This window comes from Gambusia affinis, linkage group LG08 (genome assembly GCF_019740435.1).
Source record: "Gambusia affinis linkage group LG08, SWU_Gaff_1.0, whole genome shotgun sequence".
Lineage (NCBI taxonomy): Eukaryota > Metazoa > Chordata > Actinopteri > Cyprinodontiformes > Poeciliidae > Gambusia > Gambusia affinis.
The window spans coordinates 10,983,641-10,998,497 of record NC_057875.1 but is presented as its reverse complement, the minus strand read 5'-3'; the positions used below and the strand labels follow the sequence as shown (position 1 = coordinate 10,998,497).

Sequence of the window (14,857 nt, the reverse complement as noted above, 5' to 3'; positions counted from 1 at the left end):
CATTTCTAATAATACCTAATTATTTACAAAAAGCGACAGTGACACAAAGTGCTGGACATGATTCAGAGCACATAGAAAGACAGAGTAGCAAGTGCAAAAACACAGAAAACAGCAGTGATATACATTTACTCCCTTGAAAAAAACAAACCTGAGCTCAATACTCTGATTTCCATTTCCTGGTTACAGCAACCAGGAATATTTTCTTTCTTCCTCAGCATTAGAAATATTGCTGAAATAAAGTGGAGGCAGAAGAAAGAAGCAGAAATATCCTCTGGCTTTTTTTTAAGGCAGGTGGTGATCAAAGTCTGAAACTTCTCTAAAAACTTTCGTCATGACTCTCATCTTTCTTCACCAACTCTTCCTCATCATCATTTTCACTGTCTACCTTTTGTTCATTTTCATCCTCCTCTTCATCTTCAGTGTTCTTTTCACTCTCGTCCTCCTTTGCCTGTTTTTCTTCTGAAAGATCTGGCAAGAGATCGTCCACCTTCTCAGCCGCCTTATTGGTGACTGCAGTCTGATCTGTGTGCCTGGTCTGGCCGCGCAAACCCTGGAGCAGACAGAAGGTGGCGCTACAGGCAATGAGAGTCCAGATGAGTGTGTGGGTGGGAACGCCTCTAAACTGAGCGCGCACCCACCTCACCGCTTGGGCAACAGCGGTGTTGGAAACCCGACGTGAAGCAGACTTGTCCTGCAAAACATAGAAAAACAAAAATCATAAAAATGAGCCTCACCTTCAAAGGCTTTTGTCATTCTTCCGTGATCGTAACCATTTATGGACAGATTTACCTTTAGTCCAAACTGGGTGAGCATGCCCTCCAAGAAGGTGTTGCCCAAGTGCACTCTGGGATAGAACTCTTCATCATAGACCCTCCTCCACCAGCGCTCTGGAAAAGATCTGCATGGATCCAAACATGGATCAATCTTCATTATTCTGATTTACACGATTCCAATTTATGAGGCAAAGATTACATTTCTGATTTCCTAATGTTTTTCATACAAAAGACTTCTCAAAACGAGTCTTGATTTACAATTTAAGCTTTGGCACTTTCAGACACAACATTTAGGCAAAATATCTGAGAAAAATAAGAGGGTTTTTTTCTCTTAGATTTCTACAATTGTGCAATCAAAAAACTGAAGAGAAATAAATTGCAAAAGGCTTGTAAAATTACAAACACAAATGTCAATGTATTTTATTGTGATTTTATATGAAAAACCAACACAACTCATGAATAAAGAGGCTGAATTCAAATTGGGACAAAGTTTTACAATTGTCCAAGTCAAAAATGTCCTACCTTTCTAACATCAACTTCCCAGTCATTTAAGTCCATTGCATTAAAAAAAAACAAAAAAAAAAAACAAAAAAAAAAAAAAAAACTGTTACTGGTATTTCTGTTGCAGGTAGGGTTTACATAAGGATCCAGAAACTATAAAATGGGGATATGGCACAAGGAAGGAAAAAACAAACAATAAGGAATAAAGTTCAAAATGAAGTCAGATCCGGAAACTACTAAAAAATTCCTTAGGAATCCCAAACTTGTGAAAATTCTTGGAAAACATTTTTCATTTTTATTTCGCTTTGTGTTGGTCTATCACATAAAATCCAGATTAAAAGCCCAAGTTTTGGTGACAGACTTTAAAAAAAAAAAAAGTTTGTCACCATGACTTAGGAAATGGGAAAAGGTTCAATGAGTTTAATTAGTGTTGTAAGAAGCTGCACATCAAAATGTGGCTGTAATGTCTCAGTGCTGGTGGAGAAACGGTGAGCACTGACCCATTGGCCTTTGGTTCAGTAAACCAGTATCGGTAGCGGTGAGCTCGCAGGTAGGTAGGCGGCTCCTCGTGAAATGGATACTTGGATACATCCGTCTGGATCAGTTCAATCACTGCAGGAGCAAAAGGAAAACGTTAAGAGAACCATTTGTTCCTTTGAATGCGTTGCCTTGTTAAATAAAAAAAGAAGTCTGATTTAATCTTGGTTTTAGAGGGAATTTAAAACAACGTCAGGAAAAAAACTGCTTCGTCTTTCGGTGAATTTATGCCGATTTCTTTCAGAGAATGGAAACTACAACATGGGAGAGAACATGCAGATCTGACCCAGTTTAAAAAAAAAAAAGAACTGCTCCATTTGTTTCAGTTTTCATTTGTCAACAACTCAAAAGGGTTTTGCACCTTCTCTTTTGCCTTGCAGGAGTCGGTACATCAGACTAGTGAACCACGGACTCTGAGTTTGAGGCCCCAAAGCCGCAAACCACATCTGCCAGTCCAAGCGAGGCTGATGTGGCGTCACCACAGGGGGAGACGCACTGACGTTCCCTGGCTTGTACATGAACTCAATTTCCTGCAAGGACAAATCAGAATCATGCAAACAACTCGCATACTGTGAACAGATCCCGTTTAAACCGTCACCTCACCGTCCATGTGTTCCCATCGTTGCTCCCTTCAATGACCACCTCTGGCCTCCCACCCACTCCCGTCATCCTTCTGAACAAGCCGTAGGAGTTGACCAGCTGGTAGCGATCCACCAGTCCGTACGCCTGACGCACCCCTGGCCACAACCTGGAGTGAGAGTCATACTCTATGTAGCTAAAAGGCACCTGAAAAAAAAGGGGGGGAGAAAACTACAATGAGATTCTGCTGGACATTTGTAAACCATCGATCTTGCAACTCTGATCTTCCAGCACCCACCAGACTGACTGCAAACATCGACACAGCAGCAGCGGCAAACACCGTCCACTGGATCATCCCCCAAAACCGCTTCAGGAAGCCAGAGATGCACGCACACCTGCATATAAATTCACATTAAAGTAGGATGAACAACTTGAATGACAAGGATCCAAAAACAGAGAACACGCTACATACCTGAACATGGATGTGACCAACTCCCAGGTGAGCGAGAGGACACCGATCCAGATGCAGGGGATGGTGACAGTCTTCAGAAACTGGTTAAACTGGTGGTATGTGAATGCTGCAAACGTCAAATGAATACCAAAGTAATGAAGTGCCAAATTTTTCCAAACGTTTCTTGGAAACTGAAGCAGAGCTACCGACCTGTGCGCGATGAGACACTGTGCTTGGCTGAATCCACCTGCAGGTCGAACCAGATGATTGTTCCAAAGATCAAGAGAGTCCAAACTAGCAGCTCCGCTAAGCGAGAAAGCCACAGCAACAGCTTGGAGTCTATGGAGAGAAAAATAAACAAATAAGTAGAATGAATGTGTTTCTGCAAATAAGAGGCTTTTTACAAGTTCTGATCATCTTGGAAAAAAACAAAAATGTTGTCAGAGGTTGATTTAATACTAATTAAGTCTTATCTGTAGGTTTGACAAATCTTTAAGTAAAACAATTTAACAAGTTCAGCGTCCAATTTTTGTAATTTGGTATAGAATAATATGTCCTGTTATTGGCATCTGGAACAAAATAAAAAAAATTGTTGGACGGGAGTATCCTACACCAGGGTTTTCTACAGTGTATTATATATATATTACTTGTGCACCCACCACTTCAAACCAGGTTTAACATTGTTCATTTATTATTTTTTTCTAATTACTGCCTTTTTTAAGACTTTATAGTTGGTGTTTAGGTATTGATCTTCCAGTAATGCATAAATATCATGTTATATTTACAAATTTTCTGTCAACTTTCATAATTTTTTAACTCAAAATTATGGCGGGCGGCTGGATGACTGCCCTGCTGCCCCAAGCACAGCAAGTTTTCTGGGGGAAACCCCTGTAAACTAAATACTCATTTATTTTTTTTAAATCAGGAACCGACAGCAAGCCCGTGTAATTTTCAGTGAGTTGAAATGTCACAATTAAGTTGTTTTGTTAAATCCCCTATATTTATTAGCCAATATTAGATTTTTTTTTCTGTGTCCTAAAAATCAAAAAGTGTAGAAAGCTTGTCCCAATGCTTAATTTTTCCATCCTTATACAGAACTGGAAATGTCTCTGCCTAGAATAAGTTTGTTCTCAATTAATTGAGCCATTCTTTAAAGCTAGATAGGTTGTAAATTCAAATTCCATATCCTGTTATAAACAGTAATTCCTCCCTACTTTTCAATCATGATCATTGCTCTTCCTAAACATGAATACATGTTTGTACAGACATATTTATGCATGGATCAACACCAATAATTTCAACATTTATCCATTTTTTATTTTTGCATAGTGGTGATAAAAGGTAATCTAATGAAAGCAAAGTTCATACTTTGCCAGACTCGCCTTATATTATCCCTGTCTAAAACTTGAAAACTTCATTATAGATTTTCAAGTCTGACAGATAATCCACCAACAAGAAATGCTTTCTTTCTTTCAAAATCTTCCACATCTACTCAAAGTATAAAAAATAAAAACTGCTTTGCAGGTTAGCAATGGGAGGAAATGCAAGTGAATTGCCAGCATGTACCGTTGTTCTCGTCTCCAGATTTGTCTGCTTTGCGGAGCCAAAAGTTGACGTGGCGGTCATCCAGAAGGGACAGACAGAGGGTCACCGTCAGCAGATTGAAAAAGTTGTAATTACCGGACAAAATGATGAGCACCTGAAGAAGAAACTACACAGAGAACAAAAACGACCCAATTTACAAACAAAATGTAGAAAAGAAGAAAAAAAATCTAATATTTACCTTATTAATAAATGAACAACTAATAAGACACTAGCAACTAAGACTGGAACAAAAATAGGTTAGAGAACAGTCAATCAATGAATATCTGGACTCTTAGGAAGCATTCAAGAATCTCATTTCACTTCTCTTCTCACCTGCATATAAAAGGCAGCAAGTCGCAGCCGTCGCAAAGGACTGAAGAAGAGAAACGGTACAGGGATTTCTATAACGAATGTTCCCACTACGCTGAGCTTCTGCCACCAGACCGGCAACTGGTGGGCAAACCAGGCCAGTGGAGTAGGGATGCACTGAGTTTCATAATGATATGTCAGAGCTGTTGAACACAGACACAAGAAACATAACCCATCAGACAGATTTTCCAATGAAATCCGGTAACACCTGCAGCGTTTCGTGCGATTCACACTTGTACCTGTGAGGCCCCACCACGTGGGACAACGGGAGGTGAGCTTCACCACTCCTGAGGCAAACATCAGCCTGAAGAGCAGCCAGCGAATCAGCCAGAAGGTCACAGGATCGTGCTCTCTGACCGCTCGAGATCCCCTTATTAATCTCAGGGGAGCCACAAGGATACAGAGGAACCCGGTCTCAAGCAGCAAGTTGTCCCTGCAGACCGGAAAAAAAATAACATAAAAAGGAAGCAGGAAAAGATGCAGAAAGAGAGGGGACTAGAGGATCTCATCATGAGTGAGTTATCTGCAGTTCTGTTGCACAGCAGCAGAGCCAAACATCACTATGACGACAAAGCAGCGTCCGACTGTTGTTTGTAGAGACTGTGTGAAAATGAAAACTGAACTGGCCTGCACATCTTAATGTGAGGTAATGCTTGTGCATTACAATCACAAGCTTCAACAAATGAGAAATGTAAAAAGTGTGGCATGCAGCATTTTTATTTGGGATCCTTAATTAAAAGCCACTGCAGCTAAGTAACTAAACAGCATATTTCTTTGCATACATACAAAACGTTCGGTGTGGAGAAGTACCAACACAGATCTCAACTTTTTTAACCCCAAACAAAGACAGGAAAGCAGGTCAGAGTTAAAGGGAGGAATGGTGGAAATTAATGCAGGTCGATACAGGAAGAAAACCTGTAAGAGCCTGAAAGAAACTTGAGTGTGGAGCAGAGGTTCATCAAACATCCAGATAGATCCAGAACTGGAAAGGATATTGATAAGAGCATGCATTTGTCAGATTGGCTTAGTCAAAGTCCAGATCTATATGTATTTGAGAATTTATGGGCAGACTTGAAAAGGAATAATCAGATAATTCCACATCTAATCTGACTGAGTTTGAAAAAAACATAAATCCTTTTCCTCATCCGTCTCTCATTTGTGATTATAGCACAAACTATATCAAAAACACTTACCACTGGAAGTAAAGGAACACCTGGCCCACCTGTAATAGGAAAACACTTTTAGGCAAATTACAAAAATGCTGTGTCAGAGAAAAGAGGAAAGGAGGCTAAGGCCATCGCAAACTCACTTGGTACATAGACAAGTACAAGGCCCAGAGGCAGAAGAAGACCAGGCTGTCCCTCAGAGGCTCCAGCAACGTGGCTGCCAGGCTCAGAGCGGCCCCAGTGAGACACAGCAGCTCCATGGCCGTCTGGGTGTCCAAGCCCAGATGGGGTCCCAGCCACAGCAGGGTGGGAGAGGTCAGCAGCTGTTCCAGGAGAGGCTTCCCAGTGTACCGCAGCTGCCAGCGGGCAGGGAGCAGCCCATCATTCCCATACAGACCTGGATACAAGGAATGTTAATTAGTCTGGGACTAACTTTTCTATTGTCCATGTCAATGTGTGCAGATTTTGCATTTGAATTTGATATTTCAAACTCAATACATGCAACTGAAACATGCAGGTCTGCAATTGAGCTGAAACTGCATTATGGAATATGGAATATAAATCGAGAATCAGGAGGAACTTTCTGGAACTTCAGCTACATGCTACAATCATAATTCTTTTAGTAAAAGTTGTGTTGTGGACGTGCTTAAAGACATATCCAGCATGTGACTATAGCAGGTTGGATTTGACTGCAGCTCATAGCTAGCTCAGTACGCAGAATAGCAGAAGTTTCCGGGCGCTCCTTCACCACGTAAACACAGCAGCACAGAAAGCCTCAGCTACAAGTTTTCAGCTAACAATGCTAACGCGGTCCATGGAGAAGAGGGAGAGAGAAAGATGGCTTCTTTCAGTCTCACCTGGTATCTGAACGTAGAGGGAAACAAAAGCTACCATGTAGATGAGCGCCATGCACCAGAGGAACAGGCGCCGAGGTAGGATAGTTTCCCCCATGTTTGACCACCGGCCACCGAGGTTCTTCCTTTCACATACGCCGCTTGTTTCAGTGAAGCAGAAAGGAAGCTGCAAACGGGATTTGACGAGCGGGAGACACGTATTAAACGGGAAAAGTTTCTGAAATCACCTGAGTGGCCACAAGGTGTCGCTGCTGCTCCTTTTAAATACATGTTGCGTTTAAGTACTCTTGTGTAAAATGGGTGACAAGTGTTCACACCCCGTGTGTCCCTTTGGAAATATTATTTGATGTTAAGTGGTTTATTATTTACTTTCATAAGCTTTTCAAAAACAATAACAGAGGACTGCAGCATCTAGGAATATTCATTTAGTATAAATGTAGAACGTGGAAAAACAACAGAACATGCAACAAGAAAAAAAAAATCAGTAATGTATTTTAGATGTATGAAGTGTAAAATCCCAACTATTTTTGTGGTTAAAGCGAACGCTATTTTATACATTTTCACAAAGCCTTTTAGTCCAAATGGACACTTTCAGTGTCAGGTCACACTGAAAGTACACGCTTCACACAGAAAGGTTAATAGTGGCCAACCACCTCCAGCCTCTATTTTCTGTGTAAATAGTCATCAACTTCTCTCTAAATAACCCAATGCAAAAGTTCACAGATAGATTTGAGCTTGAGCTATTTTGGAGACAACATTCACACGTGGGTGTATATTTTTTTAATAAGTGACTTATGGTTGCTTTTGTTAATATTTAACACTTTGGAGATGTAATAGCTTGTAAACAAATAAGTATTTCCCCCTTGAGAAGCAATAAAGTATATTCTGATGATGTGTAATGCAAAGCTAGTAGAAAGATGCATCAAAAAATGTTCAGTTAACTGCAGTGAAAGGTGGTTTTACAAAGCATCAAGACTGGGAAGCAGAATACAAATCCATGCCCCACCTTTCAGATTACCGTACTATCGGTCTTCCCTTCCTTTCGTCACATCCAAATGATGCTTGCAGCTATGTGACAAAATGCGGAAATGAGAAATGGTAATAAAAACTATTGTAAAACAATATATCTTAAGAAAAACTGACATTTGGTTTGACATTAGTTTATTGTGCAATTTACCAGGCAAGCATACAGATTCATGGCAATAAGCAGATGCTCTGCATGCTGCTAGACCAATAGCAAAAGCATCCATGTATATACATTCAAGTTTTAGCCACAACACAGAAAAATGATCACAAAACTACTGATCACACAGATTGGAGTACCTTTAAATCACTGACAGAGTGATTAAAATCAGGGATGCCCTGCACAGGCATCACAATTTATTCTTTGATGCTATAAAAATACAGAAAAACAAATCTGATTGTACACAATATTTACAGAGTTTATTTTTAGGTGGCACCAACTCTAGAAGATGCTAATCCAGATGCCAGACAGATCAGCAGAGAGACTCTTGAAATGACAAGGCCCAAAGCAGCGGCGATGAAGCTTGGCAATGTAAAATTTGACATGGGTGCTACACATAGAGAACATGATCTAAAATTTGCAAGCCTCATGCCTTAGTTAGATCCCAGAATTTTTCCTTTGAAAGTAATCTGGTAGATCCGAACTGCCCATTTTTTATTTATTTATTTTAATATAAATCCCAAACTTCCCACCCAGAAGGAAATGAAAATCATGCTTTCTTTGTTACCTGATTTCTACATTTGAAAATAAATGAGAACTTAAAAGTAACAAATTAGCCACTGGAACAGATTTCCCTTTAGGAAATCTTATTAAGGAATAAGGACATTTTTATTCTACTAAAATATTTGCATATTACACCTTTAATCTAAATATATCTTTTAATTATTCAAAGTAACTTGCCCCATTCTAAACAAACAAACAAAAAAAAACCTAACAAAACTGGCTTGTGACACTATCCTTTGACACTTGCTGAAGAAATAAAAATGAAAACAATACTGTGACAATTATTATCAATACCAGTAAAAATTTAGACAACATTAAAACTGGAGAACTTTCCCCTGAAAACAAAACATGCTGCGGGTTTACTCTGCACATTGGAAGTCTTGGCTCCAAATGCCTACTGCAGGCTGGATTGTATTTTCCTTAGAAGCAGAACTCTTTTGAAATAGAAACACTTGACTTGCATGAGAAGCTACATAAAACACTGTAAGAATCTAACTGCATATAAATGGTTTGCTTGTAAATGCTTGCATCCCTTTTAGCCTGGCCACTGAAATTAAGTCTGTGGTTTGCAGACGGACAAATTAACTATAGCTGCCTCATGTGTTGGCCGATACAGTGTTGCTGTGGTTGAATCCCATTACGGACGGCTTTAGTAAAAAGAAAAGCTTCTAATTTAGACGCCCCTTTGGTTATTTTCAACCAATAAGAGTCACATCAATTTCTTTTCAAACATGAAAAGATATTACGTATATGTTTACAGATAATAGACTGTTTTCAGCACATGTAAGTGTTTTTTATTCTCATTATCCTTATTATTATTGTATTATTATGAATATTATTAATATTATATGTACACACCTTTGGATCTTTCAGAATTTTAAGGCAAATATAAATTCACACAGATTTGGATGACTAGACTTAAAGAGAGTGTGTTCACTCTGACAGTGTTTCCTGCTGGTGGAATCGGATCAGCTGTCTCAGAGTCATGTCGCTCCATCAGCTGCACAAGTCTGTCCGATATTAGTCATCGAGGTCATGGGCTCCTGGTCCGTCTCCCTGACGCAGATGACCGCGTCCCCGCTCACGTTAATGAGGCACTGAGCCTAAAAAAATGGATCAAAGGTAGACTCAGCAATATATGGACTCAGAGAGGCATTTTATTCTGTATACAATTCAAATTGTAAAACCTACTGTCTGTACGCACTGAGTGAAATATTTCGTGTTTCATTTTCTGTTAAGAAATTTTTATTTTTTTCCACAACATACAAAAAAAATAAAAATAAGGATTGCTAAAATAACCTACTGAAAACATGCTCTTGTACTGTTGAGTATATGCATGCAATACTTGGTCAGGGTTCTCTATGCTCTATGTACTGGATCAATGCGGTGTGGCATGAAGGAGACCAGTCTCTATTAAGGAAGCCCAGTTTTAGCCCCAGCAGCTTACAAGCCTCCAGCATTGTTGGGGCTGCTGTGTCTCATCTTTATCTTGACACTATCCCATAGACAGATTGTGGGGTTTAGTTCAGATCAGTTTGCTGGTCAATCAAGCGCAGTGACATCATGGTCATTAAATGCAAGTCTGAATACTTTTACAGTGTGAACAAGTCCCAAGTCCTAAATCTAAAATGAAATCAACATCTGCATAAAGCTTGTTAGCAGAGGAACGTATGCAGTGCTCAAAAATGTTGCTCACTGTTGATAAAACAGAGTGACCAACAGCAGCAGATTGCTTGGCTCCCTATTGCCTCATTTCCACTGTCAGGTTAAGTCTGGCGTATTCAAGGAAAGCGTTTCCACTGCCAGCTAGACTCTCATTGGGCAAGCGGGGTTAAAACCAAATGTATAACATGGCGTCATGCTAATGCGACAACAAATGCGACACACTAGTATGCCTCAGTTTGTTGCAAGCAGTGACATTATTCTGTCCCCTAATTAACGGACTGTGCTGTGTATCCTCAGTAGGACACATCTTTTGAATTTCCCCCAAATTTTCTTCACAATCATCTCAAGGTTGCATTTATTTCCATTTAAATAAATAAAACTGTTCTAATATGCTTGTATACAGCACTCTGAACAGCTGGCTTATATAAACTACGGTTTTCAGCGTATAAGCAACAAATATGCATTAGTGTCTTTGTGTGGGTACCTGGTTCTTGTTGGGATTTTCCATTAAAACACAATCTTTCATGCTGTAGGACACCACTGCGTTGCCACCCAGAGCTGCTACGTGGGCTCGAACCATCGCAAACACCTCGGCGATGAACGTATGGAGGAATCCGCTTACTCCACCTTCCTGCAGAAAAACAAGCACGTTTCATGCAACAAAAAGCACACCCAGTGGGGACAGGGCAGCACAGAAACCTCCCGTAGCATCAACCACACCTCTCGTAGGGATGTGGTCTCTCTGATGAAGAACATGTTGATGATTCCAAGGAATTTAATGATTCGGGTCCCAGGGAGGAAAGAGAGTGGCGTCATTTTCACCATGGTCACAGAACTGCCTCCAAAGGAGCGGCTGGAGCGCAGAGAGCGGGGGCGTCCCTCCGTCAGTGGACTGCAATGCTCCAAAGACGAGACTGAAGGTCCAGAAAGAGAGAACAAGGCAAAGCAGAAGTACAGGAGAAGGATGTGAAAAGACCACAGGAGGAAAAGACAGGAGGGCAAAAAAAAGAGAACAAGAAGGGAACTGAGACACCAGTAACCACTTGACAATGGAAAATATAAAAGCAGATGTGAACTTTGATGCACAAATGAGGGACGGCATGCAAAAATGCAACAGGGTTAGTGTTTGTACAGCAGGGCATGTACACTGATACAGAGGTAGAGCAGAAAATGTTCAAACCCATGGAAAATTCCTGACATATGAAATTACTTTACATCAAACATTCAGTCTTTCAGGCTCAAAATCCAATTTCTGAAATGAAAACAAAACTCTACAAGGTAACAATTGGTTGAAGCTCTTTTTGAAGGAAAAATATCTTGGTGTACCCTGGGGTCTTAACAGATATTTCTATATGTTTAGAGTGATAGTTTTATTTTTTTTGCTGGTGCAGTTTAGTTTGGGAAATGTTATCTTACCAAAGATTTGGGAAGATCACTGTGTTTCAAGTCCATTCAGGTGACAAAAACTCCACAAATGCATCAAACTTGCTTTGGAGGTATTTCTTTCTCTTAAGAGAAACTTTACCTGTAGTCAAACTGAACAGGAGAATCGTCTAACACGTGTGGCTACAGAGGTCAACAATTTTAGTCCAAATTCTAACCCAGCCAGAATGTAAATAGAAATAATGAACAAAAGATTGGCAATAAGGTTGTAAAAGCTAGAAATAAATGCTGAAGAAGACAAAATGTAGAGAAGTATGTGCAAAAGATCTTTCAAGGAAATTGTAACTGTGCAGGAGAACAAAGTGATAAATAGAGAACAAGTCACAACTTTTCATGGGTATGAGCAATTTTGAGCTCACCTGCATTGTTATTATGCCATGACTTTAAATGCAGCTTTGTACGTGTTAGGTGTACAGCGTCAAGACAATCACTCGGAAAGTGTGCGCTGCCGTGCATGTCATGCAACTGAGGTAAAGACAGACAGAAAATGTCTGCAGACAGACAGACAGACCTGGGCACAGCTGTTTACAGGTGTGAATACAGTGCTTACAGTGAAATATCATGAGAGAATTGTTCTAATTCTTTGGTATTTGTGAACGAGGCTTGAGACATGGAAACGGACAGAGACAGCTATAAGCTGAGCTGAGCACACGTACACAAACCAGAGAGTTAAAGGTGCTTCACTGTGGAGTGCAGAGTTACCTGATGAAGTTTCCATCCGTCAAACCAGGAACCTTCAGAGCCAAACATTACATACACTGTGCACAGGACTGAAAATCAAACTAGCTCTTGTAGAGAAGCACTGCCCCCCCATCCTACCATGATGATTTGTTCAGAATATTGAGACAAACGATTCACGTCCAGGTGCATCTCAGTAGATTACTCACATCATCAAAATGTTGTTTTATTTCAGTTAGACTCATATTATAGGTTAATCACACAGAGCAATGTATATATTTTTGTTCATTTTGATGATTTTTAGCTTGCAGGTCATGAAAACTCAAAATGTTACTCAGTGAATTTGAATATGACAAACAATAAAAATACAAAAATACTATGTTATGGCCTACGTAACCATGGAGAAGACTGTTGAATTAGTTGAACAGCAGACAGGGTTCCTTCATAAGAAGTGCAAACACAAAAGGTCATAAGCTGGATTTCTGACTGAAGTGTTTCGGTATATTAATGGAAAGTTACATGGAAGGTAGAAGTGTGATGCATAAGCAACAAGGATTGAAAGGGGAACTCTAGTCAAGAGCTTGGGGAAGGAAAAAAAAAAACTCTATAGACAACAGCTGGAGCCTGTTCTAAAAGAGCTACCACAGACTGACATATCTAGAAAAAATTTCTTAACCCTAACCCTAAAACTTGTTTTCTTGCACTGTAGCATTCTGAACAACCATCTTTACTATCAATTACATTTTCTACAGGAAAAGCAAGGCGAGTGTGCGGAAGCTGTCCACGACTTTCAGGGGGAAATTGTCAAGTCAGCAATTAACTTTTTACTAGACTTATGTAATAAGTATGCCACAGAAGCCGAATTTTAGGTTTTCATGAGAAGTAATTTCTAATCATCAAAATTAACAAAAAAATTGCCCAATATATAAAACTGTATGTAATGGATTTTTATTATATTTTGCTTTCACCTTTTGAACCAAATAACTGAATTAAAGTACCTTTTGGATGACATCCTAATTTATTGAGATGCACTTGTTTTTCCCAATAAAGCGCGTCACATTTCCTCAACTTCAGAAGATTCGCTGATGCAAATGCGGAGTGAAATCAAAGGAAGTTTTCATGCAGATTTTACACGAGTGCAAAAAGGGGGAAAAAGCTGCATAGTGTGTGCAAAAAGATAACTGCACTTGGAATTATGAAAGGTTCACATGGCTACAGGCATTTTCAAGCTAAGCTGCTGATTGTGATCCCTCCGAAAGGGGCTGGTCGTGAGCTCGTAAAACTAATCTGAATAGCCAGTGCTTTGATTTGAAAAATGCTACGCCTCTCCCCACCGGCATGCATGGAGGGGTGTGTGCGTGTGTGTGTGCGCGTGGGTGTGTGTGTGTGAGTGTGAATCAACATGTGCGTGACTGCTCGTGAAACTGTGTTCTGTATTTGTGGGTATGATCACCAGAGTGTGCTAGAGACTGAGTCCTCCTACTTGTCTTAACTGATCCTCGTCTTATGGTGTTCGCTTTGAGCCTAAGCAGCTCTAGCCAGGTGCTGCATCTGTCTGCAAAGGAACCGTAATCAACGGAGGCAGCTGGAGAAAACACACGCGCACACAACACACACGCGCAAAAAAATACACACGCACGCAACCCACAACCGAAGATACACAACAACAACAACAACAACAATAAGAAGAATAGAGAACAAAAAACATACAAGACACAAAAAACAAACAAACAGAAAAGAACAAAACTGAATGAGGCTTTTGAGAGCGGTTTAAGAAAATTGTCAGAGACAAAAGGATAAAAAGTCAAAACATGACAAGTGTAGTAGTTTCGGTAGCAGGAAGGTGGGGAGAAGGGAAGAAAGGAAACGAGGTGGTGGCTTACCTCTGGATGAGACAATGGTATTTTCTGGGACACCTGTCATGCGCACACACACACGCACACATAAACAAAAACCTGTACTCGACATCTATCAGTGATCAGTATTTTTTTCTTTTCCTCTTACCATCAACTCAAGTTCAACAAAATCTACCTCTCCAGCTCCATTTTCACACTCAGATCATTTGATGTAAATAAAAACCACAAAGTTTCACAGCTTCGACACATTTTCTACCAAACCTCAACGCTGCCATCTAGTTTTACGGAGCAAACAAATCACAGAGGGGTGCTACTGTTTGTTTACCTGTTGAATGAACCACAACCAGCTGACTTTGGCAGAGTTTTGCAGCTGGGGTGAATAAAGAGACTGTCCCTGAAGCGTTAATGAAGTAAGACAGATAACGAGCTCAGAGAGCAAAACCCCACCCAAGTCCTACCAAAAAAAATCCAGAACTAAATAATACCTGAAAATTTGGAAGAAGGTTGAGCGTTGGTGGATGACGAGTCAGCGCACAACTCCAGAGGAAACTGCAGCTGCTCTTCGGTCTCATTCCCACCTGACAAGAATGGACACAGTTATCCACATGTCGCCTGGATTTATCCATGTTCTGGATATATTTTATTTATTATATG

General features: G+C 40.2%; 2 protein-coding genes across 16 annotated transcripts in view; both read right to left on the bottom strand.

Moving 5' to 3' along the window:
* Positions 1-2: 2 nt before the first annotated feature.
* Positions 3-7,069, bottom strand: lmf2a (lipase maturation factor 2a). The gene is made up of 14 exons (XM_044124658.1): positions 6,818-7,069; positions 6,104-6,357; positions 5,988-6,016; positions 5,034-5,227; positions 4,759-4,937; positions 4,408-4,552; positions 3,052-3,180; positions 2,863-2,968; positions 2,689-2,785; positions 2,415-2,597; positions 2,173-2,341; positions 1,775-1,886; positions 790-898; positions 3-691 (listed from the first exon to the last, which is right to left on the bottom strand). The coding sequence occupies exons 1-14, from the start codon at positions 6,909-6,911 to the stop codon at positions 317-319; spliced, it is 2,175 nt and encodes a 724-aa protein (XP_043980593.1). The 5' UTR covers positions 6,912-7,069; the 3' UTR covers positions 3-316.
* Positions 7,070-7,958: 889 nt separating this feature from the next.
* c2cd5 (C2 calcium dependent domain containing 5) overlaps positions 7,959-14,857 on the bottom strand; it is a 30,713-nt gene continuing 23,814 nt past the window's right edge. For 11 of the 15 annotated variants that reach the window (XM_044124653.1, XM_044124649.1, XM_044124650.1 and 8 more), the window contains 6 exons: positions 14,689-14,781; positions 14,231-14,263; positions 13,801-13,932; positions 10,947-11,140; positions 10,711-10,857; positions 7,959-9,664 (listed from right to left, as the gene is read on the bottom strand). In XM_044124653.1, coding sequence (XP_043980588.1) covers positions 9,545-9,664; positions 10,711-10,857; positions 10,947-11,140; positions 13,801-13,932; positions 14,231-14,263; positions 14,689-14,781 — 719 coding nt within the window. In that variant the 3' untranslated portion in view covers positions 7,959-9,544. The remainder of the gene's footprint in view (positions 9,665-10,710; positions 10,858-10,946; positions 11,141-13,800; positions 13,933-14,230; positions 14,264-14,688; positions 14,782-14,857) is intronic. The other 4 variants (XM_044124655.1, XM_044124656.1, XM_044124654.1 and 1 more) reach the window with 2 other exon arrangements.